This window comes from Cygnus olor, chromosome 24 (genome assembly GCF_009769625.2).
Source record: "Cygnus olor isolate bCygOlo1 chromosome 24, bCygOlo1.pri.v2, whole genome shotgun sequence".
NCBI lineage: Eukaryota > Metazoa > Chordata > Aves > Anseriformes > Anatidae > Cygnus > Cygnus olor.
In genome coordinates, this window is record NC_049192.1 from 2,723,573 (window position 1) to 2,750,718 (window position 27,146).

Here is a 27,146-nt window from a genome sequence, read left to right on the forward strand (position 1 = left end):
CTGACCCACCAAAGGCAAGTTGTGCCCATTCCATCACACCTCCCAGTCCCTGCTCGCAGGTTGGTGTGGCCTCAGCCACTAAAATTATAGTTAAAGGGAGTATTCATTTGGGAGGGGGCTATCTTTAAAACTTTCCTGTTTAACAGCAGAAGCTGAGATGCAAGGTAAGGATGCAGTGCTGCTCTACTCATGCGTGCTGGGTACTAAAGGGGTTATTGAGAACTGCAGTGGAGCTGCTAACGCTAGCCCTAGGTCACTGTGTGATTTTTTTTTTCCTGTAATTTTTTTTTCTGAAAGCTTTTGTTTTAAATCTGTTAGATGGGGTTGTGAATCCTTGGAATGAGTGCAAGGCGCACTAATGGGCTGCGTGGTGGTAACTTCCAGCAGTAGATCTCAAAGTGGGGCAAACGCTGTGTCCCAGGGGGACTGGGGTGGTGACTGTCTTAACTCGGTTCCAGCTGTTGGTATTTACAAGAAATCTGCTTGTGGGATAGTCTGCTGAGGAAAGAAAATGATGATCCTTGAAAGTGAGCTGAAGGATCTTGCCCTAAAGGAGGCATTTAGGCCGCACGTTATGGGCTGGCCTTCTCTCCCTACCCAGGAGGCAGAATTGAAGTGCATTCCCCTTCTTCCTCAGAAAAGGAAACTCTGTTAAGGTGTGATTTAAGGAGCACATCACCCATGGGGATTTGTGCCCTCCACACGTGGCATGCTTACATCTAAAGGAGAACGGGCCTGGCACCTCCCTCAGAAGGCAGCAGAGCCAGTGTTCTCATCGCTGGTCTGTAGGTCTTTCTTTTCTTGTCTGAGCTCTCCTCTTTGCCCCCGGCCCCTTCACCCTGCTTTGCGAAGTTCCTGTGAAAGCTTGGGTGGGATCACTGATGAAGTGATGTCCCAATGCCACCCACGTCCCCCAGCCCAGCATCTGGCCCTGCATTTCGCGCACCTTCCCTGCCACTCGGAGCCTGCTGCAGGCCGGCTGCGCTCCGGAGCCGTCTCCCCGCATCTCCAATTCCGTGTGCTGCAGCCTCCTCCGCTAGAGACCTGTCAGCAAGGATCTGTGCCTGGCAGAAATAGCTCTGGGAGAGTAATGACAGCCAAATGGTTGCTAAACGGGGAGTAGCTGGAGTGCTGCTGTAGCAGGGAGGTCAATTATAATCAAGTTTCCTGTAACGCCGTGCTGTGTTCTCAGAGACACCCCCAGGATGGGCAGCAGCTGGGGCTGGAAGATGTCTGGAGATGGAAAGCTACGAAGACAAGAACGGGTCTGATGGGCGAGAATCTTCTTCCTTTGGTGTTTGCCTTGTTGTGCCTGGGGACAGCTTTTCTCTGCTGCTGCGGCCACGTGAGCAGCTCGGAGTCCACTCACCGCTGCCCTTGGCTTTACTGGGCTTTAGCTACATGCAAATGTATCCAAGATCTTGCAGGTAGAGAACCAATTTTAAAGCCAACTTGTAAGGAGCAAGGAGCACACAAGGGAGGCGCCTGTCAGAGGTGTTTGCCAAGCAGTCGTGGTCCGGCCAAGCTGGGAACAGATTCCTGCAGATGGATGCATGCAGGGTTTTGGTGGCTTGTCACAAAAGCATCAGGTATTGGAGCCAAGAAAAGAACTAAACCTAGTGAGAATTGGGCAAAAATACATTGTTAAGGATTAATGCATTTGCCCATAAATTTAGCTTTGGGGATCAGCAAAACAGAAGGAGGAAGACAGGGTCTGAGAAGTGGAAGTGTTTCATTGTAGCAACCTTTGGAACAAAGCACCTTGTCTTCTGAAAGCATTTCTTTCTGAAACTGCTCTTTTTCCTTTTAAAGCACAAATTACTTACACATTTAGACCCCACCAGAACCACCCAAATAAAAGAAAAATAATATCTTCAATTTAAGTGAAAACGTTGAGGTCAGAGTAGGAGTCAATTCACTGAAATATATTAATATAGTATTTCTGTTGAAACAAATCAGAATTTTACATTTTTTACCCACACACCCTTTACAAATCCTTTCTTTACACATTCTGCTCTTGTCTCTTATCGTTGCCTAGTCCATGAATGATTAACCCCTCCTTCTTTTGAAGACTAGAGAACAAAACCCTGCAGTCCAAAGTCCCTTTTCTTGCTTAGGCGTACAGCTTTCTCCGAGCTAGATGCGTTTTGCAAAAGACCCAAGGCACATTTCCGTGCCCTGCACTAGAATACATTGACTCTTGCTGGGCTGCTCAGGAAGGCGGGTGTGATCTCCCACTCTAACAGACGATCCCTTAGTGAATACAGAAGAGATGCAGCTTGTGATACCAGCAAACCATTGCTTTATTTCGGTCTTCTGGTAACCATTCATGGAGATCAGCTATTCCCTGATATGTCTCGCATAAACCCTTTCACTAGGAACAAACAGTTATTTTTTTCCAGTTGTAAATAAACACAAACTTGCATTTTTTTTCATAAACCACATGCAAGCCCAGATGCACACAGCCTCACTGGTTAAACAGCTCAAAGCCCTTCCGTGCTGCTGCTGCAATCCTGCTAACTGTAGCTAATCTTGAATGTTACTGGGTGTAAGGTTTTTTTTCCCAGCAACTGTCTTTTCAAAGTGCCTGTCTCTGCTGAAATGATGTCTCTCTGCGTTTGTCAAACGGGCAGACACAGCTGGTGGACTTCTCCCCGCGGGTTAAATATTCTGATTGAGAGATCCCGAAGCTCTCGGCTCCTGTCTCCGCGCATTAAGGTGACTATCTGCACTGTAACCAGCCCAGGGCCCTACAGGAGGGAGAATTAATTAATTAACTAGTTAATTAACTGTCAGGTTGCCAAATCTCTAGAAGAAATGACAGTCCCCCTGCATTGCCCCCCACCGTTTGCTCCGGGAGCTGCAGCCACCGCTGGCACCCAGATGCGCATGGGCAAGTCCTGGCCCTGTTGCCTGTTTTTTTCACCTTCATCTCCATAGTTCTGATCTCTTCTGAAAGAAGGCTTTTCTAATTTTGTGGGGTGTTTTTTGGCTATATTTTTCCTGTTTTTTTCGTCTCCTGGCCTGCTTGCTGCAGCTGAACACACCTTTCCCAGACCCGATGGGAAGTGGTCCTGGCAGGAGCGCTCGTTGGCCTGAGTTGGCTCAACCCAAAGCAATGCAGGTAAGAAAAAGGAAAATAAAACGTTGCAGTTTGGCTCATTTGTGCAACTTACAGGAATTCCAGCAACTCTCCTGCTGTTCCCATGGAAACAGATGTTGAATTGCAGGAAACTGCTACACGTTTCCAGGACTATTTCTCTTCCTTTACCGCTGACACCACCTTTATCATTTCCCAAGCAGCCTAGAGAAGTTACCTTTCCCTTTCTCCAGCACGAATCTGGAGTTTCCCTGGGCCGCCTCCATCCTACGGGTTCCTCGGGGTATCCCGAGGGGCACAAAGCTGTGCAATTTTCACCGTTCAGAAAGCATCTGCTGGGCAAAGCCAGTGCCTGCCTTTGTGGGGAGGCTGGGGTGGCATGGGACGGCACGCGGGCTCTGTCCTGCAGACACACACCGTTATTTTCCAGCCTGTCAGGTCTGGCTCATCCACCAGCCAAGGCAGCAGTCGGGGACTGAGCATCTGGGGCTTCGTGGCCATGCTGCTGCTCCTGCCTCAATGATTTTATCCAGTTTAAACCCACCTTCTTCCCCTGCTTTCATCTCTCATCTTCTTTCTCTCGCCTTTTGCAGGTGCTGCTGCAGTGCAGAGCGCTGGCCGCGGGGAGGTAAGCCTGCTTGGATCGATCTCAGACCCGACTGTGGCAAGTGAAAGGTCACCGAGGGGTCTGTGGGGTTTACTTTGTTTTTGGTTTTAACTTGAGGAATTAGATTATTATGAAGATGAAAGGGTATTTGGATTAATAAATTGTTAGCGTTACATATGTAAGACTGGGAGGCCGAGGAGGGTCAGGGCTGCCTGGCTGAACCCTCCCTATCCCCCTGCAGTCGCTCACCTCGCTGTGAACACCCGAGAACCTCACCTGTGGGATGCCCTGCAAGGGGATGGCGCAGCTCCCCATGACACCGAGCAACAGGAGGAATGGGACATGGGAAGCAGTGAGGAAAATGAAAAGGAGATAAAGAGCTCGAGATCAAACAGCCATGTAAAACAGAACACCAACAAATAAAAATCCCACTTGGGACAAATCCCCGTGTCCTGAGCCAAGGCTCTCTTTGGACTCCAGCCCCCAAAGCAGGAGATCCCAAATGGTTTGAGAAACCAGGCTGATGTTATGTTTCTGTGGGGTTTGTAAAGCCTGGTCTGCCCTCAGCTTGAAGAGGGCGAGTGGTGCGTGGTGTGGCTGCGAGGGGCAGCTGCAGCCCTCGCTGGGTCTCGCAGCTTGTCCCTGCTCAGCTGTGCCCTGGGACCAGCTGCCCACTGCTCCCTGAGTGGTGCTGAGCCCAGCCCCTGGGTGCTGCTCTTGGCTGGAATTACTTTCTAGTTATTTTCGTATCCTTGTGAAAATGCCTTTTCCACATGGGAAGGCTTGCTCCTGGTGGCAAGTTTGAGACTTGCACTACTTGTGACTACAGCTAAGCCTTTACAAGTTAGCATCTTGCCAGCTTGCACTGTGCATTTCAAAATAAAAACATTCGCTTTGTGGAAATGCGTGTATTAACTGAATTGTAGCTGGGGAAGGAGAAAAAAAAATAAACAAAAGCTGGCTGGTGACAGGGGGCTTGGACTGCCAGCCCTGGGTCGGGACCTCATTTGCTCAGCGCCACACAGACAAAAAGGCCCTGCTCATCTTTGCTGCTGAGAGCACGCGGGCTGGATGAGAAGGGTTTTTTTTTTTCCCCTAACAAAACTCTGAGTGGTTTTAACCAAAACACAGGCTTTGGTTTCCATTTGCCCTTTGCATTTACTTGGTTCAGCCAGCAACCTGGGGCCTCTCCTTTCCTTCCTTATGGCTCCTTACAACTGTGAAATGTTCTGCAGCCAGGTTTTTGGTGGCTCGAGAAGACCTTTTGTGCTGGCTCTTACCTCTGGCTGTAAGCAGGGAGCTTGGAAACTCACTGGAGACCTTCACTCAGAGCTGCCTGGCCTGATCTGTAAACAGTCTGGTAAATAATAACAAGTTACAAATACTAACTGTCCAATAATTCCAGACTGCTAACAGCCCCCCTGTTAAAATCCACTTCAATGAGGTCTTTTAAAATTTCTTAAGAGGTAAATGCCTTTGTAATGAACATCTTCATGTTAGATGGGCCCCGTGCTTGAGGTTTTTATTTAAATGTAAATTGAATCCTCCCACCGGAAAGCTAACGGGAGATTAAAATAGCTGGTAGGGGATGAGAATTTGCTTTTATGTCGTCGTTTGACTCAACTTCTTGTTGATTTCCTCATTTCTCTTATTTTATGGCTAGAGCTGCTTTAAAATAGTTTCTTATCTGGACCAGCACGAGCTATCAGCAAGAGCAAACCTTGGCTGGCTCGCTGCAGGCTGACCTTGGGGCAGCACCGAGGGGTTTGCAAGCCAGAGCTGAACCTGGAGCTTCTCGTGGCCACCTCCAGGGACTGTCTCCCCCCGTGGCCACACGGAGCGAGCCCCTCTGCAATGACCACCTGGGACCCTTCCAGCTCTGCAGGGTGGGCTTGGGCAGTCAGCAGCATATGAAGGCCGTACGAGTGCAGTGCCCTGAGGATGTCGAGGGCTTTCAGAGCTGATGGAGGGTCCTGAAGGCTTGGGAGCATCTGCTGGGCTGAGCTGCAAATGCCCCTCTGGGAAGGAGCTTTAAAGCTTGCTGGAAGATGCGTTGAAAGGATCTTTATCTTTTGCTCAGAAATGTGTTTTTTTGGACTCGAAGTTATTCTGCATCACCTTCAGGAGAAGAACAGAGAAGCAGGTCAGGGAAAGAAAAGCCCTGGATGTCATCAGGCTGGGAAACTTCTGCTTTGGAGAAGGCTGAGGCCCAAAGTTCCCAACGTCCTTATTCCATCTTGGAGTGTTCTCATTTCTGGACACCTCGAGCCTTAACTTTGCAAGCAGAAGCTCTGCTGTGGCTGCTGCCTGTCCCTCCCTGCTGGGGCTGGCAGGATGGGTGCCCATGGCAGGGGCACCGCAGGGGCTCAGCTCCCCAGCCCAGAGCAGCAGCAGCACCGGGCCCCCCAGCACCATGTCCCCAGCCCAGCAGTCTGGAGCAGGGGGCTCTGGGGCTGTCCCCTGGGGCATGGTCCAGCCTGGGACCGCTGCAGCACTTCCACTGCTCCCTTCTCCCTCATTTTTCCCCATCCCTCCAGTTTCTGGTAGTTTTGTTTCCGCAGCAGCGGAGGGCGGGCGGGGGGGAGCCGCTGTTACAGAACATCCTGTAACAAGCCTGCGAGCGTGGGGAGCCATAAAAGGCTTAAGTATGGGGCTGGTAATCCAGTGTGTACACACGCACGCACGCACACCCCCAGCTGCAGACACCGAGGAAGATCCCAGCCGCCGCACCAGATGGGGAAAACTCTGGCTCCGCTCGTCCTGCGTCTCCTAGAGGCAGGCGAGTAGGGCCGAGGGATTTCTGCTGCTTTCCTCGCTGCCCTCCCACGCAGCCTCCCCTGCTCCTGCCGGCGTCCTCCTTCCCCTGAGCAAGGGCTGCGGGGAGGAGAGGGATGGATGCGTGCGGGAGAAGGCGCTGAGGATCGGGGCTTCCCTGCCTTGGAGTTGAAGAGCGTTTTTAGGAGAGCCCCGCGCTGCACCTGGGCTCAGCACCGCGGTCCCCAGCTGTAAGTAGAGCATCTTGGGGGGAGGGATTCCTGCTGGAGGGCAGCGGGGTGCTGAGGGGCTCGTGGGGCAGAGCAAATTGCACCGAGCGCTAAACCAGGCTTTTCATGTGCAACCAGAAAGGAAGCTTTGAGTTTGTGTTTTCTCCCTAACAAGTGGTTTTAAGGAGGCTGATTTTTTCCCCTGTTTGTTTTGTTTTCCCAGTCGGCCCCCGGTGGGATATTTTCTGCCTCTTTCCCAGGCCAGGCCCTGGGAGCCGCGGCAGCTGGCAGAGCTGGGTGCGCAGAGCTGCCCCCGCCGAGGGCTGCCCCCAGCTCTTGGCATTCCCTCCGGAGGGATGCAGCCTAAATTCAGAGTAACGGGAGATGTACAAACAACCAGAGGAACTGCGGGGCTGGGGAAAGGTCTGGTATATTTGACCCATGCAAAGGAGAAGCTCTTCTTGCAGAGCAGCGACAGCGTCGCGGGGCGAGGGGAGGGGACGCAGGACGCAGCGGGGAGCCGGACGCGCAGGGGCAGCTGGCAGATTTTATTTTCTCCTGGTGAAATTGTAACTCCCTCTCTCAGGACAAAATGTAATGCAAACAAATCGTATCTTTTTTCCCACCCAGGAAAAAAGGATGCTCTGCATGCCTTCCCTTTGCTAACAAGTGACAGAAAATGAAACATCTTCTCTCCCTGTCCCATAGCGTGCTAAAGCTTCTGGCATCCCTCTGATTTACAGTCGCTGGGCTGTTAGCTGTGGAATATTTCCTTCCACAACCTCTCTACCTTCCTATTACCGACCTCAGGAAATTGCATTCGGCATGATGAGGCTGAAAATGATCCTGAGGGACTGCTGTTGGGGGAAGGGGTGAAGCCGGGGGGGTCAGGTTGTTCACAGCTCCAGCGGCACGCACGTCTGTCTGCAAGGAGATGCTCAGAAACAGAGGGGATGAAATGAGCTGCTGTGAGTGCTGCTGCTTTTTCTTTGCTGGCCATAAAGGTACCGTTAATTCTCATTCATAATTGCTATGCTTTTGCTCTCTCCTTGAAACTAAGCTAAAGTCCTTTTTTTTTTTTTTTTTTTTTTTTTTTTTTTTTACCAGCTGGGTAATTTGCAAAGACAGGGACCCGATGGGTTTGGGGTTGTTATTTTTCTGGGTAGCTGTTACTATGGAAAGGAAACTTGATTCAGCGTGAGGAGAGGTCAGAAATACCAGACTGCGAATTTCATGCATGTTCTGTTTAAAACCTCAGCTGCCAGGGTCTGAGCAAGGAAGGAGTAAAGGCAGCCCCAGAGTCCTTGGCTTGCAGCGGTGTTTTTAGAAGTCTTTTTTTGCTTAAAAGTTGTAGTCATTTGAAAACCCAGACTTGGTAAAGCCTGACCTTGTGGGCTAGGGCTTTAATAGAACTGTCAAAGCTTATAAAAGGCTGTCTGTGTGTAGTTCTGCGTCACCAAGGAATGGCACCAGGCCGGGTCACACAGCACCTTACTGCAGGTGACCACAGCAGAGAGCAGGTTGCTTCTGTGGGACCACGCAGGAGGGTGAGCGTTTTGGTTGGGAAACTCGGGCTTCTCCCAGGCTGGAGGGACAAAGGTGCCAGAGTCTTCCAAAGGCCCTGGTCCTGTTCAGGGACACGAATAACCAGTGAGGACTTGATGAGAGCTGTGCCTGCGTGGGTGCTGAGCTCTCTGGACAGTTGTAGGAAGGGGCTTTGGGGGTGCTGGGCCGCTGTGAACCTGATCGTGATCAGGTGGAGGGGTGAAGGAAGGGGAAGGGGGGGTTCAGGGCTCCCGTCTGGGTGCTGAGAGTGGGAAACGTGGCTCTGGAGCTTCCCGGGACATCCGACCCCATGAACGTCGTGTTTCCTGTCTTTGCTGGAGCAAGGAGGCATTTTGTACAGCAAAGGCTGTACTGAGTCTGCAGGGACAGGGCCTCCTCCCGCGGTGCTGATGTTTATCTGTCAATGCAGAGGGCGATTACACCGTGACATTTATGTGCTTCTAGAGGAAAAGCAGCTCACTTCAATTACAGTGATTAACAGCTAGGATTACGTGCTGCTCCCACATCTGAAACTTTTCCATGTTGCTTTGTTCGAGTTGCACTGCGTCTTGCTGTCTTCCAGGGTGGGTGGAAACAGCATTGAGGAAATCCCCGCTGCATTTCCCTCCGTTCTCAGCATTTGCTGCTTTTCACCTCTTGACAAAATCCCTGCTCCCATCCAAATAGAAACGTTCCTGCCCTGAGCTGTGCCTCGGGTGCTGTGCCCAGAGCAGCAGCAGGGAAGCAGCTGAATATTGCCAAAGCCTGGATGTGGGGCTGGAAGAGCAGGGAGCAGGGACACGGGGGGACCAGGGCTGGCAGCTGCCCCGTCCCTGTCCTGGCAGCTGGGGAAACTCCAGGGGATCTCCCCCATCCTCCTCCTCTGTGCCCCCCCTCCTGCCTGCTCCTGGCCTTGCACCATAACTATTCCTTGGGTCAGGAATGGGTTCCCTGCACTGAATCATCTCCTTCTCGCTGTCTTCATCGCAGCCTGTGCTGTGTCATCTCTCCCTGCTCTTTATTTAATAGAGTGCAGGCAGCCAAGACAGCGCTGAACTGAAGCTGCTGACTCCTGCGTGGTGCTGAGGAGCAGGAGCTGTGATTCCTTCCCAGTGCTCGCGTGCTATTTCCAGCTCATTGTTGCCCCTGTTCCTGCCTCTCCTGTGACGCCAGTCCCCCTTGCATTGAGAATAATCCCCGCAGGGGCTGGGGGGCTGGCAGACAGGCTGGTTTCAGCCGAGCTTTACAGCCCCTTCCTTTTCTCACGCTGGCTGGCACGCTGCAGGACTGCCCAGGGCTTTTCTGGCATGGCAGTTGGGTGAGTACAAGAGCTTTTTCTCAGTAGGGAGCAATTTCTCTGATAGCTTTCCCTGTCTGCATCTTTGTTTTAACCTGCTCGTGGTGACAGCGAGGAGCACGTGGGTGTTTGGCAGGTGGAGGCGGTGCGGGGAGCGGAGATGCTCTGGGAGCACGGCTCCTGCGGGCTGTGGAGGGGCCCTGGATTTGACAGGTCACCAGGTCCAGCAGCAGAAATTAGGGGTCAGTGCTGATGGCAGCGGAGCTGAGACCCGAGCGTGGCCGTAAAAGGATGCCAAGGATATTTGTGGTGTTCACCTGGATCTCTGGCATCCCCAAAAGGAGGGGAGGAGTGGTGGGGAATGGAGCAGGCACAGCAGAGGGCTGCACCTGGGGCTGTGCAGGGGCTGGAGGTTCTTCAGAGCAGGTTGGGCTGGCATCATGCTGGATCAGTAAATAGTGGGTCCTGTCTGCTTGGCGGCTGCGTAAGGTCAGGGGGTCTCTGTCTGTTCCACCCTGGGTGGAGGGTATGTGCCTGCGTGGCACGGGGTGCGCACGATGATGTCTGAGGGTGCCTATCCTCAGCGTGAGCATTAAAAATAGAAGGTTTGGGAGTGGCTCTGGGGCCTTTTTGCACTTCCGTCAATTTGGAGAGCTGTAAATAGGCTGCCTTTTCAGCCTGCGCTTACGCAGCGAGTTGCAGTGCAATATTCAGGGGAGCGTATCACCCTGAAGAAAAGCCTGTTGGATGCAGGGTGGGGATTTTAGCCCCAGCTGGGCCTCCCCAGCCCTCCCCAGCCAAGGAATTCCAAACCTGGAGCATAAAAGCTTCTGAGTCCTGGGGAGATGAGACAGGGAAGAGAGCACGAGCAGCCACAGGCAGCAGCACGGGGTTCAGCGACAAGATCTGCCCTGTTGGGGCAGCTCATCACTTCAGTGCATTCAGCACAGCCTCTCGTCTCTAAATCACAAATCGTTGGAGGTAATAAATGCCACTAAAGCAGGCCCTGGTGGGGGCTCAGCTCCGTCTGCCATCTCCGCTGATAGGAAAGCAATTACCATTCATTTTGATTCTAATGTAGCCATTTAGGAAAAACACGTTAATGCCTCTGATTTGTTTGGTATAATTAAGTGATAATTCCCTCTGCCCTGGAGGAGAACATGGCTGCAGCGCGCTGGGTGTTTGGTCAGCACATTTTGGCAAGTCCCAGCTCCCACGGCACAGCACCAGTGATGCTTTCTAGTGAAGCGCCGGGAGATGCTGGGCAGCTGGAGACAAAGGGTGCGGGTGTAGTGCTTCAGACCGACCTCAATTTTCTTTTAAGAGCATGAAAGAATAGAAATCCTTATTGCAAGGCAGCTGGATTCAGGCAGGGCTTTGCACTGATGCTGCCAAGCGCGGTGGCTCTCTGGGTGCCCTGGTTCCAGCTGTCTGGGACCACAGCTGGGTTGAATTTGCAGGTCTTTGCTCTGCCTGTTCTCACAGGGAACCCAATAGAAATGCTCACCCACCTCCAAGTCTTTGAATCTAACTCCCGGTCTTTGTGTGCTAACATGCTGAAAAAGATTTTTTTAGGCAATGCCTTGCTAAAAAGGACCAGTTAGAAAATTATGCTCGAGATTTGGATATCCTTAATGACAGCAGAGAAACTGTCTGGCAGCAGCAGTGAGGTTCTGCTTTTGTCAGGCATTTGAGTGACATGTTTCATCCCAGGACTGCACTTTATAGTTGAAGAAATTGAGGGACAGGGCAGGAGAATGATTTATTGGAGGTCAGAATGCAAATCTGTCACGCTCCTGGAAATAGGAGCTGGCTCTGCTTTTCTAATTTGCTGGACCACGCTGAATTTGTCCACGGCAATGCATGAAAATTCACCTGGAGAGAAAAAATTAATTATTCATGAAAGCCATGGTCCAGAGCTGCTTAAACTGCCAGGGCAAAAAATCCCCGAGCTGATCCAGTTGCGGGCAGCGATGCACATCAGAGGACAAGGCACTGCAGAGATGGAGGACAACAGCTGCTGGTCTCATCTGCTGTTTGCCCCTTTCTCTTCGGCTGCTGGGAAGATGCAAAGCACGGCGTGACTCGCTGCTGCTCTTTATTGTTGCTTTGTGTTCCTTTGTACCGTGGCCCCCGCGGTGCCGGGGATGTGCGCATGTGCCTGCGCCGGGTCCTGCTGCTGGGGGCTCGCATCCCAAGAAGTGTTTGTGTGTTATGAACTGAATTCTTTATGCAACAAATAACGCTCAGTTGGCTAGTGAAATTTATTTGGGAGAATAAGTTCAAATAAACAGGAATCCTTCCATCAGCCCCGCTTAAATTGATTGGGTTTTGTGCCAGCTCAGGCTGGTAAGTGAAGTGATTTTGATGGATCTCCGTCCAGTTGTCTGAGACCTGCTTTGCTGATCCTTTTCCATCACTGTCCTCTAATTCACACTTTCAGGGGAAAATCGGGGAACTAACAAGAACCTGGAAGCTGATGTCACCGTCAGATGCTCCCTGCGGGCCGTGCCCCGAGGCAGAGCAGGCAGTGAGGAGCTTGTGGGGATGCCTGAGATAACCCGAGGGCCACGTCCACCTCCCTGCTTGGCTGGTGGGCGCAGCAGGCGTGGATCTGTAGGAGGAAGACGCGGCGTCCCCAGTGTGCTGCATGCGCAGGGAGGCAGGGTCCGATCCTTGCAGGGAGCTCTGCCTCGGCGCTGGGTGCTGTAGTCCCCTGAAGCACCCAGATCCCCACCCGGCTCACCCGAAATGGTGGTGAAAGGCGGCTGTAGGTGGCTGTTGCTATGCTACAGGCTCCGGCTGTCAGAGGGGAGCCGTGGCCAGGGCTGGAGGAGGAAGCTGAGCAGCAAGGCGAGGTGCGGGGCGGCCACGACATGGTCCCAAGCCGGGCAGGTTATGGGGCTGGAGGCCCACTCGTGTCCTCTCAGGTCTAAATGAAGCTGTAGGAAATGGGTCTCTTGTGGGAGAAGGGAGTCTGCTCCTAAAAAAAAAAGAGGACTGTAACAATTTATTGCTTTGTTTGCGCTTAAATATCTTAGCTGGGAGAGTTCAAGTTGCTTTGCAGCCCATCCATCGTGCCGTGTCAGAATAAATAAGAAATACCCCCGCCCAGAAGATCTGCTGGCTGTCAGCCAGGAGGCAGAGAAGAGGGTCTGGGAGAAAACATCAGCTCCAGGGGCTTCCGGACCCCGGGCTGCAGAAATGGGGGCAACCAGCCCTGCTCCACCGCCGGGCAGCTCCTGTCAGCAGGGTTGGGCTCTGTGGGGCCGCAGCATCCTCGGGGAAAGTCTCGGGGGTCTGCAAAGGGGACCAAGAGGGAACAGCACTGTCCTAGAGCAGTGCGGGGAGGGGTCTGGGCTGTGAAGTGCTGGGGAACGATGCTTGGAAGGGGACGGTGTCCTGCACCGTTAAATGCCCGGCCAGGAGTGTGCCTTCGGTGTCAGCAAGCTCCTACCCTGCTCTCCTGTCCCCAGATGTGTGTGCCAGGAGAGGCTGCTGCAGCCTGCGAGGGTAAACACAAACCCTCCTGTGTCTGAAGGGCAATAGCCCACACTGGTTACACAACCAAGGTGGAGATGCTTGGTGCAGGAGATGCTCGGTGCAGGATGCACCTTCTGTCACGCCACGCAAGCGAGCGAGCAGCTGCCTTTGTTCCCTCCTGTTTGCCCTCTCTCTGCCTTCCTGCACTAATTAATCTCATCTGCATCGCTTAACGGCCATTCCAAGGGAGGAGAGGGAGAAAATAAAAGGTGTGTAGCCAGAGCTGGTGCCTCTACCCTGGGGCTGCTGGCAGGATCCCCGGAGCACAGCACAGCACAGCCTGCGGGTCGGAGCTGGGGGGCCAGCGCTGGTGGTCACCTTTTGCAGCCGGGGGGGGCAGGAGCAGGGTGTCCCAGCGTGTGTGGGCAGACGTAACCAAGGGTCAGGAGGAGAAATCAGGTCAGAGAAGGAGGACGCGAGGAAAAGTTCCTGAGCAGGCAGGAAGGCAGCCGGGGAAGTGAGCAGACGGCTTGCAGCCTCCTCGGCTTGAGCGTCGCTTGGGGGCAGGGATGCTCAGGAAGCAGGATCACAAACTGACTCCAACCTCCCTTGCCTTCCCCCCCCCCCCCCCCCCCCCCCTTTATTTTGTTTTATTTTTAGGATCGTTCTCTGTGTGAGCTGCTGAGGCAGATCGGGAGCTGCAGGATCAATGGAGACGCACTGAAAGGTACCGCTGGCTGCTGCGCCGTGCCGGGGGGATGGATGGGCTGGTGGCTGCTGGCGCAGATGTGGTGGTTTGCGGAGCTTTGCTCTGCTGCTGGCTGCCTGCAGCTCTGGCAGGGGAAAGACGGTGACCACACTTCATGCTTCTGCACCTCTCCGCTCTGTTTTGCAGCCTAGGCACCTCCCCACGGGCAGGGAACCGATGCTGCCGCCATGGAGGTCGCCAACAGCAGAGATTTCCAGTGGAAAACCCTCGCCCCGCTGCCCAGCCGCAGGGTCTACTCCACCCTGGTGGAGGCTGGCGGGCAGGTGTTTGCCATTGGGGGCTGCGATGACAACGGCGTCCCCATGGACTGCTTCGAGGTCTATTCCCCCGAGGCCGACCAGTGGACGGCGCTGCCCCCCATGCCCACGGCCAGGGCCGGGGTGGCGGTGGCCACCTTGGGCAAGCGGATCATGGTGATAGGGGGGGTCGGCGTGAACCAGACACCACTGAAGATAGTGGAGATGTACAACGTGGATGAGGGCAAGTGGAAGAAGAGGAACTCACTGAGGGAAGCGGCCATGGGCATCTCGGTGACAGCAAAAGGCAAGGAGGGTTTGGTTCCGACTGCGTCCTTCCAGGCTAGGGGGGTGGCTGCTGGGTGAGCGGCTGGGGAAGGTCGGCATCCCTCCTTGCACCAAGCCAAAAAGGTCTCTGGGCAATGCCACAGGGTTGTGATGTTCCCCAAAACCTTTTCTGCGCTTGTAGAGGTTGAGACCCATGTGTTCCATCCCGCCTGCTAAAGACAGCAGGCTGTTCTTGGTGCCAAAGGCGGTGCTCTGCTCTGCCCCAGAGCCACAAGTGCTGGTGTCTGGCTGTATTTCTGGCAGGTAGCTGGCTGCATTTCTGGCAGGTCCAAGCTCCAGGGTCTGGAGCTGAACTCCTCCAGGGCTTTGCAGCCAGTTCAGGTCTAGTTCCGCCCAAGTCCCAGACTGGGGGGGAGCTGAGCGGGTGCACAGTGCTGGGACAGCCCCTGGCTGAGCCGTGGAGCTGGAGAGGTGCAGGTCTCCGAGCCGTAGACCAGCTTTGACCTGAGGACACGTCTCTGGTCCAAGCCCAGAACCAGGCAGAGGGGTCAGCTTTGTAGCTGTGGGCTCAGATCAGTACATGAGAAAGGGAAGCACCTGGGCTCATGGGGGGCTCCTGCCCAGCTCCCCTCCATGAGCTTAAACACGGCCTTAAACACGCCCTGCTAAATGCCTGCAGGGCTCTGCCTTTATCAGCCCATCTCATTTTTTTAATTTATAAGCAGAGATGTGGAGCATTGATTTCCTTTAGCGCCTTGTGCTGTGCTTTGAGGCCAGGCAGTTTCCCGGCGCTCCTGGGTCACCAGCCCCATCTCCGGGCAGCTTCTTTGCAAGCTGCTCCTTCTTTTTGCTTAAGCGGCTTTAAAAGCTGCCGTCAAGGAATGTTTAAAAATAATATTTACCATCTTGGGGATGGTTTTCTCTCTGAGCTTGCCTATTGACCGATGTGGAGGGGCCAATTCAGTGTGTGGGGCCGGGAGCAGAAATAGCTCCCCAAATACTTCAGCCGTGCAGCCGGGTCTCTGCTTTTCCAGTTGCTTTGCTGTAGGGCTGCTGTCGCTGATCTCCTGAACTTTGTCCGTGTGGTGCTGTGCTTGCTGAAGGAGATAATGTGGGTGCCGTGACCAGTAGGGTTGTTTTGGGGAGCCAGCTTTGCTGCTAGCCAGAGGTGGACGTGGCCGACTCGGAGAGGGGCTGGCAGCTTCAGTGTCATGTTTGGGCTCCAGCCCTTCCAGTCTGGGTCGCATCCTGACCCAGAGCTCGTGGGGCGAAGACAGCAGCACAGAGGAGCTGGGTTTGCTGCACTGCTGTAAACACCCCCACTCTGGGTGTGTGGGGCAAAGGAAGAAAGGGAGAAATGATCTGTTACCAAAGGGAGGGAAGGGGACGCAGGCTTACATCTTCCTTCTGCTCAAAGGCTCGGGAGCAAAGAGCCCTGCGGCTCCCACCCTCTCTGCACCCCTGAGCACTGGCACAGCACCCAGGGGTGCCAGCGCTGTCCTCGGCTCAGTGTCCCTGTCCCCTCCAAGGGACCATGCTGGGAGCAGGGCTCCGGGTGCTGAGGGAGGGGATGAGGAGTCCCGTGAGTAAGTCCCAGTGGGGATGGGGGCATTGCATGATGGCATGTACATTCTTGCACGGGGGTGTTTCAGCCAACGTATTTTTGTGTTTTTTTTTGCTTCTTGGCCCTGTCCAGACTACAGAGTCTATGCGGCTGGAGGGATGGGGTGTGACCTGCGGCCGCACAACTACCTGCAGCACTACGACATGCTCAAGGACATCTGGGTGTCGCTGGCGGCCATGCCCACACCCAGGTACGCGGCCACCTCCTTCCTGCGAGGCACCAAGATCTACGTGCTGGGTAAGCAGCTGGCCTGCAGCCTTCTCCGGGTTTTGTGGGGGGCTGGCGTGGGCTTGGGGTTTGCGTCCACACCTCCACAGCAAGCACCGGAGAGAGCCCGTGTGCCCTTGACTGCCCCAGGAGTTCAGAGATCCCACGGCAGCTCGGTGCCAGGTCAATGCCCCCTTTGTTTCCCTGCTCGGTTTGCAGTCCCGGGACTGAGCTACTGAGTGAAACCACTTCTGTCCACGTTACATCACCCAAATACTGCTCGCCTTCCAAAGAGTCAGCCTTTGACAGGAAGGTCCCGCTGTCGCTGGGCAATGCCAGACCGAGCCCGTTACAGGGAGCAATTTTCCTTAGCCTTACAGAAAGGGGAACCAAGGCAGGGAAGTGTTGCCGTTAGCTCACAGCCAACACACAAAGCTGGGATCAACCCAGGAGCCCCGATGGCTCAAACCACCAGATAGCACCGTCTGTCTTTAGGGTGCTACCAGAAACAGGCTCTTTTGATCTATTTTGCAGTTTGTTTGCTGCTAGCAAACAGTTTGGGGGCCCAGCAGCGAGCACAGGCTCTGCTTTCAGAGGCACGGGGAGCATCCGAGCGGAGAACAGCTGCTCTCCTTTGCCTCTGATTGCTGGGAGAATAAAGCAGGTCCTTGGCGGCCGCGGTAGCAGCTGCCTTGGCTCTCCTGCTCCGTCGGGAGCAGGGCCGGGGCTCGCTGGCTGGCACCGGCGCTGAACTCATCTGAATTGCAAAGGCTCCCTGAGCGCCGAGCCCTTCTCTGCTGTGCGTTTGTCTTGATTAAACGGGTGCATACTAAACACCTTCCTGCGCTCCCTACCCGCGGCTGCTGGCACGGAGGGAAGCGGAGGGTGTGACGCGCGGAGAAATGAAGTGCTTTAATTTTATCAAACTGCAGCGCAAAGAGAGGGAGCGCGAGGGGGACAAGGTGCCGGACTCAGCAGCCCTCGTTCCAGGTGACTTAGGATGTGAGGATGGCATCGGCTGGCAGCTCGCTTGCTCTCAGACTGCCCCAGGAACATCCCCAGGGTCCTGCTGGTGCCGTTGGCCAAGCCAACCGTCCCTTCCTTTCTTCTCATTCCTTTCATCCCTTTTCTTCCCATCCCCTCACGCAGGCGGGAGGCAGTCCAAGTACGCCATCAACGCCTTTGAGGTGTTCGACACTGAGACCCGATCGTGGACCAAGTTTCCCAACATCCCCAACAAAAGGGCCTTCTCCAGCTTCGTGCCCACGGAGGACAAACTCTTCAGCCTCGGGGGCCTGCGGCAGGGCCGGCTCTACCGGCAGCCCAAGTTCATGAGGACCGTGGACGTGTTTGACATCGAGCAAGGTGGGGCTGTCCTGGCTCCGTCCCGGGCGGGTGGCAGGCGGGGATGCACCCGGGGGCTCTGCAGGGGTGGGGGTTTGGGGCTGGGAGGCTCTGCCGAAACTCTCAGCTGCTGAGTTTTGAGGGCACTGAACCTGGAGCCCAGCCTGCAGCGAGGTCTGCAGTCAGGGATAACAACAGAAGGAAAAAAGGGAAAAAACATGGGCCAGAGGGGTTCAGCAGCTGCCGGGTTCGGCAGCTCCCTCCTTGACAAGGTGGTGGGGAAGCTGACCACCGTGTCATGGGTTTTTGTTACCCTGAGGTGCAAATGCACGTCCACAGGGAGGTGTGAGGCCTGGGAGGCAGGGGGTTCCCGAGGGGGAGCGCTGCTGCCATACCCGTCTGTCCTGTCCCTGCCAGGCGGCTGGATGAAGATGGAGCGCTCCTTCTACCTGAAGAAAAGGCGAGCAGACTTCGTGGCTGGCTACCTGAAAGGCAGAGTCGTCGTGGCTGGGGGGCTAGGTGAGGCGCTGGGGACAGCGGTGACACTTGGGGGTCGGGGGGTGTTGTTACAGAGCGGGGAGCAGGGGAAGAGGACCCCAGAAGGGGATGGGCTTCAGGGTACAGACGAGGGGTGCTGGCCAGTGCTTCCCACCTCGCCTTATGTCCCCAGGGAACCAGCCGACCGTCCTGGAGTCGGCGGAGGCCTTCCACCCCGAGAAGAACAAGTGGGAGAGCCTGCCCCCGATGCCCACCCCGCGCTGCGCCTGCTCCAGCATCGTGGTCAGGAACTGCCTGCTGGCGGTCGGCGGGGTGAGCCAGGGGCTGAGCAGCGCAGTGGAAGCCCTCTGCGTCTCCGATTCCTAACAGACCGCAGCCCCAAGGGGGGGACCCCGCTCCCGGCTGGTGCTGGGCTGGCTCCTGGTGGTGCTGAGCTGTGCGAGCATTGCTCGAGCTGCCCTGGGAGCCTGGCTCTGCCTGCTGGAGGCTGACACCAGCCTTGCTCCGAAGCTGCTGCTCCCATCCCTCCTGCGTGCTGCTGTTCGGGCCCTGCAGAGGGAAGGAGATTTTGGCCAGGGTCCCCCCTGGTCATCTGCAGAGCCCCGTGGGGAAACCCCGGTGAAGGGACTGCTTGCAGCGCTGGTGTGCGCCGTGTCTCCTGCCAGCAGGAAGGGCTCTGGGCAAGCATCTCCCCACTGCCACCCTGACCCACCACAAAGGCGACGTGTTTGGGGGTTAGGAGAACCCAGCCACGTCCGCGGCGGTTCAGGGAGAAGGGACGTGATGCCCTCGGAGCACCCTGGGGTCTACGCGTGCTTCCCTGCACAGATCCCCTTGGCTTGCAGCAAGGGAAACCTTGGACCTGCAGCCAGGCTGAGGGGATTCTTCTTTTGCCTTCGTAGCAAGGCTTTCCCCGCACACCCGTAGCATTTCACTGTCACTTTGCCAGGAGCCGGAGCACGGGGCTGCCAGTGCTCCTGGGAGGGCGAAATGCCCGAAGGACTGCTTTGGCAAGAGGCTAGCCCTTACCTTTGGCACAGGAATAGCACAAACATGCCTTCGCAGGGGTTCATGTAGAGGTGGCCTCAACCTGCTCTGTTCCAGCCTGGTTTTTAATTCCTCCAGTGATTTGGGATCTGCTGTTCACTCCTGAGAAAAAGGAGCAGAACTGAGCCCTGCTGCTGGAGCTGGAGCTCTCTCCTGCCCCCGGGGCCGGGCAGTGGCTTTGGTGACAGCCTTGTTCCAGCAGCAAGGACAAAAGACCCCAGCCACCACGGCCAGAAGACCCCAGGCACCGCTCCCTCTTTGGGTTCGTCCTTCCCGGGCGGTTTGAGGGAGGGCTCGAACCGCCAGGTTACACTTTGAGCTTGTAGCAGCTGCCTCATTAAAAGCTGTCTCCAGAAAATCTCTTGGATGAGCCCAGGATGTGCTAAGGGCTGCACCAGGACCATCTGCTGTGATTAGGTGACGAGGTGGGACCAGGGCTAAAAAGGGGGAGATGGGGCCAGCTGTGGCCGAGGTCAGCAACTTGTCCCTGCTTGGGCATCCCTTGATATTTCCAGGGGTGTGTCCCTGCTTAGGCATCCCTTGCCATTTTCAGCATACCCCATCCCTCTCTGGGGACAGTTCCCAACCTGAGAGCACCATGGGGGTCCTGGGGGTGACCCTGCCCGGCACAGAGCAGGCAGCACAGAGCACGGGGGACACCGTGCGGCTGCCACCGCTGTGGCACTGGGGCTGCCTCCCAGCCCTGAGCCCTCTGGGGACAGGGGCAGGGGGCAGGGCCGTCTGTGCCCCCGGTGTCCCCCAGCTGCTGTCCCCCTGGGCCCTGCCATGGGCGCTGGGGCCTCTGGGCTCCGCTGGGAAGCAGCAAGGTGAGGGCTGTGTTTGAAGCGCGGCGCTGTCAGCTCCAAGCCCTCTCCCTCTCTGATCTCCAAGCACCGCGGCGCAGAGACGAAAGGGGAACAGCACCGACTCCGGAGCGAACAACCTGCTCGCTAATTATTTACATCCCACCTGCTTGTCTCTGGCTAAGTACAATCAGCATAGCGGCGTCTGCCCCTGTCCCCGTCGTGTTCCCATCCGTGGTGCTGCCGCCTCGTTCCCGTCGGCACCGGGTGCTGGGAGGCTGCAAACACAAACACCAGCGAGGGAGCTGTGCCCCGACGTGCGGCTCCGTCTGGGCTGGGAAGGAGCCCAGAGCACCCCCGTGAGTGCATCCCTGGGGTGCTGCCTCCTGACCCCATGAAACATCCCTAAAACTGTGAAAATTGGAGGAGAGGGGGCTTGGAGGAAGGGAGGGAGCCTTGCACCTTTCTGGAACAACCCCCCCATCTCCCGGCACAGCACATCTCCATTTCAGCCGCCTCTGCACGGCCGAGAGAGTCTCTAGCTGGTAACGAAGTGTTTTCCTTTGTCCTCAGGGAACCTTTTCCCACACACCGCACAGCCTGGTGCTGCCCTGCTCCCGCACCAGCCCTGGTTATCGCGGCGAGGCCGCGCTGGCTGGGGCTCGGGTCCGGTGCCTTTGTGAGGCTGGAGCGAGGGGAGGAGGAATCCACTGCCTTTGTCTGGCTGCAGCACAGCTGGGGGCTGATCCTTCGCTTTCTCCCACCCCCCCCCCCGGAAAGGCTGCGGAGCGAGGCAGACAAAGCAGCGTCGTGGGAATAAACCCGCTGCAGGACTTAATGAAGAGATGTCAGGGGCTGGGGACGAGGCGGGGGGGAGCCGGTCAGTCATCAGAGCCGGAGATGTGCCGAGCATTCAGAGCGGGAGGGCAGAAGAAGCTCTCCGAGCTGCAGCATAGCAAGGAGCTGGTGCAGGATAGCCTCCTTTGTTGTGAAGCCCAAGCTCTTGTTCCCAAACTGGTCCCAAGCACATCCCCAGAGCCGGGCTGTCCCTGGCTGGCAGCAGGTCGCCCTGCAGGGCTCTGCTCCCGCGTGGGTGCGCTTTTCACCATGGGCTGTGCCCGGGCAGGGAGCTGCCGAGACTTCAGACACTTCCCACACGTCTCCGCTGTGCCAAGCTCCAGCTAACGCCCACTCGGGGACCTCCGCAGCTGGTGACTTGATTTTTTTTTTCCCTTGTGATAGCACCGCTCGCTGTCTACCAGCACACCATAAACGGCTTTGAGAGCACGGAGAGGCACCAACAGCAGGAAGGTGAGACGAGAGGGATCCATAATTAGTGGCAAGAGCTAGGGTGAGAGGTTGGGGTGACCTGTCCCCGTGCTGGGCTCTGCTTGTGGGGCAGCATCACCTCGGTGCGGACCCGCTGATTCAGTTTTTGGTGCCTGAGGTCCAGCCTTGTCCCGCAGCATGGCCACAGGGTCCTCAGGCTCTGACTGTGCTCGACCCCACTGATGGACCCACCTGGGGTGTCAAACTCATCTTTAATTATTTGAAGACAAGCTGTACAAGCCTCCACCCCAGACATTATGCATGCTGTGTGAGTGACCCCAAGCAAAAGTGACCTGATTGCACAGATGGAGATAAGTATCCTGCCCATCCACAGCGCTTGCATTGCACCCCAAAAGTGGCCCTGTCAACCCCAATCCTGCCCCCAGCCGCTCCTGGGATCCCCTGCCGCTGCTGGCCTTCTCTGGGGCTCATCCTCAGGGCTGTGGGGACGGTGGGACCCAGCTTTGTGCAAGGCAGGCTCTGAGGCTGCTGAGCAGTCAGCAGCGAGCTGTTAGGCAGCACGGGGTTATTTAAAGCCACTGTGGGACTCCAGCAACAGCCACCTTCGTGCCAGCCTCCTCCGAGAACAAGCATCCCTTCCCTGGCTCCTCTTGGCTGTGGGAAATCCCAAGCCCCTTCCCGTGGGTTGAGATTCCCTCTGGGAGCAGGGGAAATCCTCCAAGCTTTCCTTTTTCCAGCATTAGCGCTGCAGCTCGACGGCAGCATTTGCTGCTTCCAGCCTGCTGGCAGACACGAGTGGGAGGATTACGTCTCTCCCCTGATGGTTTTCACAACGGCACCGTGAGCCCTGCAGCTCCTACTGCTGTGGGAAAGGGGAGGCTGCAGGAGATAACCTGCTTTTGTTTGAAAGCAGAGCCGGGCCTGCCCGCCAGGTGACGGAGAGGTGACCGTGCGCCAAGGCTGGGGAGCAGGGAGGGGAATCAGCGGCACCCGACGTTTGTGGGGTTGGCTTGGCTGGGAGCCAGCATTATGCGTGTTCGGGCTGAGCAGTGCTGGATGCTTTCCCTTCCTCCTCTGAGTGCTGTCTGAACGGCAGATGGCATCCATGGGCCGAGCCCCGGCGCTGCCAGCACCTTCCAGCCAGCAGCGGGGACCCTGCGCTGCTGGGGTGGCTCCCGCAGCCCCCTGGGGCTGTGCAGGGACCCCTGGTAACGGCACCCAGCAAATCTGAAGGATCTGGCAAGCGACACGATGTGAAAAGGATGATATGTGTCTCCCGCAGTGCTTCAGCTCCCATGAACAGGCCCTGCCTCTGAGCCCAAGCACCTTGCGGTAGCTGGGACAAGGCTGAATTCTGCTCCCCGGTCCTCCAAGCAGGCAGTCTGTAATGCTGCTGCTCTGTGCCAATGGCTACGTGGCTGAATCCTGCTCTTGCTCACACTGCTGCAGCTCCCTGAGCTCTGCAGTGAACCTCTCCAGCTTGGATGGCTGCAGAGTTTCTCCCCCCAGACGCCTGTTACATCTTCTCAGCGGGTGATGCTGGCACTTCCATCTCTGACACCAATACCCGACGGATCTCATTGTGCCTGGAGGGCCAAGGCAAAGCCTCAGCCAGGGGGTCAAGCCCAGCGATCAGACCGGGGGCCTTGAATTGCAATTACCAGCTGCCCCGGGGTCAATTTTGGTGGCTGCTGGGGGTGAGATGAGCCCCTCTGTCCTCCCGGGCAGCTCAGCAGCGGTGTCCCACAGGGCGCAGGGCACTGCGGGTTGGGTTTGTCCTGCATGACACCAGCACTGCACATACCCGCTGATCACCTCCGGCAGGTGCTGCTGCCCGAGCTGCAGGTGTGACCAGCACAGATCTCGGGGAAGCAGCTGCCTGAGCTCACCCGTTGCACCCGCTTGGTGAGCAGCAGACACACAGCAGGTCAGAGCGCACCGGCCTCGGGTGCTCGTTCCTCTGTGCTTCATTCCAGGGGAGCATCCACGGCTGCTCCTGCTCGTAAAGCAGAGGGTTTGTGGCCTCAGCTGGCTGGTGCTGCCCTGGTATGTTGTGCAGGGCTTCCCAAGGCCAACTGAAAGCAAACTGCAGTTAGTGTTCGTTGTTCAGGGACAGGGAATTCAATGAAATGTCTGCCTCATCTCGTATTGTGAGGGTTGCTGATGTCTGTCTGACACTGAGAAACAATTTAGATGCCAGTTCAGTAGCAGGCACGCTTAGACTTCAGCGCAGAAGCCCTGTTGATGACAAAACATGTTGGCTGAGATTGGCCTTTAAATTGGTGCAACTGTTGTGGATGGCGGTGCAAAAGGAATCGTTTAGAAATAGTGCAAACAAATATAAAATAACTGGGTTACGACCCAGCTTCCTTTCCAGAATTTGTAGTAAATTTGACTTGCCTTGGAGAAATGTTGTCAGCAGTCTTGAAAATGGATTGGCAATTGTCTGCAGTATCTTTTTTTAAATATCTGTATTACCCCTAACAGTGACTTGCACTGAAATGGGCTTACGCATCCGTACGCTGAGTGCTTTTAACCACGCGTTGTAGCACCATTTATTACTGTTCAGTAGCAGGTCTGTCAAACAGCTCCTCCTGCTTCTGGGGAGCTGCAAAAAGCTCCGCTTCAGCCCTCCTGACCTGCCCAGCCACCAGGCAGCACAGCACCGTGCCCACCAGGCAGCACAGCAGCATGCCCAGCAGTCGCAGTGGGCACGGTGCCGTGCGCGCCCTTATCTGCAACCCAGCCGAGCCCTTGTAGTTTTCCAGCTCCTAACGGGGCTCAGCAAATCATGTAGCCGGCTGCTGTCGTGTCCTCGTTTGAACTCTGGATACTCGAAGTTGTGCTCGCTGGAAGCCAGGCTTTTCAGTACCGGCTCTGAGGGCTGTTCCAGCACGGCAGCAGAGCAGTCGGGTCGCTGATTGCTGCCCGGCTTTCCTGCCAACGAGCATCGAGCATCACTGCTCATTGTCCCCAAGCAGCCTTTGTCTGTATAAACAGGAAATTTCTTTAAAGCAACCTCTAATATATCTGGTCGCAGAGCAGAAGTAGCTCCTGTACCTTGTCACAGTCCTGTAACAGACATAGCAGTGCCCCACTCTGCCCAGCTGGCTCCGGTGGTCAGCGGGAGCTGCTCCTTGGGGTGACTGCTCCCCTTGCTCCCCTTCCCAAAAGGGGACCCAGTATGAGGGTCTGTGTGGATGCTGCCATACAGCTGTGAATTTCTTTTCATTTGGAAAGGAACAGAGCTCCTCCATGCTGCTGGAGCTGCAGCAGCACTGGGAGGCACCGGGGCCATCTGTCATTGTCACCGTGGTGCCCTGCGCTGCCCAGGCCCCGTCGCCTTCCCAGCCCTGCTGAGACGGCTGCAGGCAGACAAAGCCTCCCCGTCGGCATCCGCCCGCGCTGGAAAGGATATTGAGTCACTACCATGAAATACAAATGCTTCCTGCACTGAAAATTCAGGCTCCAGCTTTTAGGGAGAGTTTGCTTTTTTTGTTTTTGTAAATGCCCTGGGGTTTCTGCAGCTCCCCGAGCTGCCCAGGCTCAAGCGATCCCTGCTGCAGCCTTTCAGGGCTGTTCTTGGGTGTGCAGCACAGCCTGGCCCTGTACAATCTGCGCAGTATTATAGAAGAACCTGTGATAAAAATAATTATTTTGTGGATTGTATTTTCTCTCCTTGCTGTGGGTAGCTTGCACTTGCTGGTGTGTGCACCAAATTCCCAGTAACTGCGTTACAGCGAGCTGTTCGCATATATGCAGGAGGAGAGCAAAACCTGGGGAATTGCTCCAAAGTGGCAAACACAGGAGAACATTGTGTTTGGGCTGCTGCTCAGCCCTTGTCCCTGCTTGTCTGGGGTTTCCAGAAGTGGAGGTTCAGCAGCAGGACTCAGATGTATTGCAGTGGTTGGGGTACAGGGGCTGCATTGAACAGGGCTTGCCATTTTGGCTTTTATTCACGAGCTTTTAGATTAGAGCTTAATTCAGAGCACTGTAATATCTCATCTGTAGCAATTTCTAGGGTAAATACCACATAACAACAAAAACCATGTCACCACCTGAAAATGTGGTTAAAAAAACAAGATAAGTTCGTATTTTGAAGCGGCTGGTTCCTGGCCTCTGTAATTCCCATGATGAAACCAGTGGGTCACTGACTTTGGGCCACTCGTTCTGCAAAGGAGACCAGGCAATGAGACATTGTGGCCATCCATGGCCTGCTTTGGTGGGAGCAAGCAGGAAAACAAACCCAGGCACCTCTGCAACCCTGGCGTGACTTCACCAGCTCGCTGCCCCAAACCAGCTCGCCCCTGTGCACAGCTTTGCCTTGCTCGTTGTCTCTTCTCGGCGTGCCTCACCAGGCAAACCACTACACGCAGAGCTGCCCAGTGATGCAGTTTTCTCTGCCCTGTCCAGCTGGATGAGACGCTAGCTGTGCTTTCTGCAGTCATGCTCCATCTGACTGCAGCACGTGTGCTTATCTCGGAGGCTGCACGCAGCAGGGAGCTCGCGGCCGCTCGCTGCCCCCTGCCCGTGCTGGAGGTGATAAGGAGGGGTGGCAGGACCCGGCAGCCCGAGCAGCGAGAGCCTTATCGGGCTGATGGAGCTGGGCAAAGTGATCCTAAAGAGTGGCCAGCTGGAGCACAAACCCTTCCCACCGAGGGGTTATCAAGAGGGATCACTGGGAAAAATGAGCTGAGCTTGACACCGAGTGGAGGGCTGAACGGTGTCTGTAGGCTGCCTTAATCCCAGGCAGCTGCAGAAGATGTGGGTTGCAGAGGTGGCCTGTGCTGTAATCATTACATTTGATAGGTCATAAATTACTTTTCCAAAGGCTCCCATTGCTGTTTAATGTGTTTCCCTTCTTCTGCTGATGGATGGGGCACCCAGTGGGGAAGATCAGAGCAAAAACCGCTTCCTCTGTGTTTTCAGGGGCAGAATGGGTTTCACACCTGCCTGAGCACTACCCAGCGGAGGGTGAGGAATGCTGCCAGCCTGGAAGACTGCTAAGCAGAGGTGATCATTTGCCTCTTTGTCGTCTTTGGCATTTTAATGCCTGGCAGGACCCTTCCTTTCCCTTTTGGTGGGCTTGCTGCCATAAGCGTGTCTTCTGGGGCACGTTTATTCCCTTAGCAGCTCACAGAGGTGAGCAGAGGCTGTGCACACCAAGCCCAATGGCAGAGACACAGGTTTGGACCACGACACGGATGCTTTTAGTATAGAGGTAACACTGTCGCATTTATTTAAAATTAAAAAATAATAATAACAATACGAAAATAGGAGGCTGGAGGTGAATAAAGCTTCCGTCCTTACAAAGCATCGGGCTGATCAGACTAGCTTTGAGGAGGTTTCCCTGACACAGAGCCAAATCCCCTGTTGACTTTCACGTTGGTGTTAGCAGACACTTGGTTACAAAGGGCTGCTGCTGTAGAAACCACCTTTAGGATAGCTGCAGCTGGGGGCAGGGGTTTTTCTGTGGGTTTCCCCGCTGCTGAGGAAGCAGCACTACTGCTACCACTAACTGCTGCAATACAGGATCCTTATCAGTGGATTCCAGCAGACTTAGATCTGTGTCCCTTGACATTTCCATTAAAAAAGGCTTCCTGAGGTAGTCTGGAACAAAAGCATACCTAAGCTTATGTGTCAGTGACTGCACAGAGAATCGCAGAGAAGAATTCCTCTGGTAGAAACAGAAAGAGAAGCAAGCCCGACACTTCATTTCCTTTCATCACAGGGAAAAGCCTCTGGAAGGCATCCTTATAAATCAAGAAGAGCAATAAACATGTGCTTAAAGCTAAATGCGTGCTCGAGTGCTTCTTGGGCCGGTGGGCTCAACCCCGAGCGATCCCGCAGCCGCCGGGGGATCGCTCCGTAGGCAGAGGTGTGGGCTGGCTCTGTCCGGGAGCCACGGCAGCTTTCATCTCAGCCAAGGGACATCGCCTGCCTTGCTGCAATCAGGAGGCCTGCTCCTTCCCCTTCCACTCTTCTGCAATCTCCAGGCTGTGCCTGAACAGGATCCTATCTGTT

General features: G+C 55.5%; 1 protein-coding gene across 6 annotated transcripts; it reads left to right on the forward strand.

Annotated features, from left to right (window-relative positions):
* Positions 1 to 3,709: 3,709 nt before the first annotated feature.
* Positions 3,710 to 20,002, forward strand: KLHDC8A (kelch domain containing 8A). 6 transcript variants are annotated; one of them, XM_040535989.1, is made up of 7 exons: positions 3,710 to 3,728; positions 13,677 to 13,743; positions 13,912 to 14,328; positions 16,006 to 16,170; positions 17,290 to 17,505; positions 17,902 to 18,003; positions 18,155 to 20,002. In XM_040535989.1, the coding sequence occupies exons 3-7, from the start codon at positions 13,953 to 13,955 to the stop codon at positions 18,346 to 18,348; spliced, it is 1,053 nt and encodes a 350-aa protein (XP_040391923.1). In that variant the 5' UTR covers positions 3,710 to 3,728; positions 13,677 to 13,743; positions 13,912 to 13,952; the 3' UTR covers positions 18,349 to 20,002. The 6 variants fall into 6 exon arrangements, with proteins under 6 accessions (XP_040391923.1, XP_040391918.1, XP_040391924.1 ...); XM_040535984.1 differs by lacking the exon at positions 3,710 to 3,728 and adding an exon at positions 6,363 to 6,712; XM_040535990.1 differs by lacking the exon at positions 3,710 to 3,728 and adding an exon at positions 7,677 to 7,695.
* The last annotated feature ends 7,144 nt before the right edge of the window (positions 20,003 to 27,146 follow it).

Excerpts from the sequence above, each read along its gene's own strand:
- KLHDC8A (XM_040535989.1), top strand. The coding sequence starts at position 13,953 with ATGGAGGTCGCCAACAGCAGAGATTTCCAGTGGAAAACCCTCGCCCCG. Across the intron at positions 16,171-17,289 it reads CACCAAGATCTACGTGCTGG|GCGGGAGGCAGTCCAAGTAC; the intron begins GTAAGCAGCTGG and ends CCCCTCACGCAG. Across the intron at positions 17,506-17,901 it reads CGTGTTTGACATCGAGCAAG|GCGGCTGGATGAAGATGGAG; the intron begins GTGGGGCTGTCC and ends TGTCCCTGCCAG.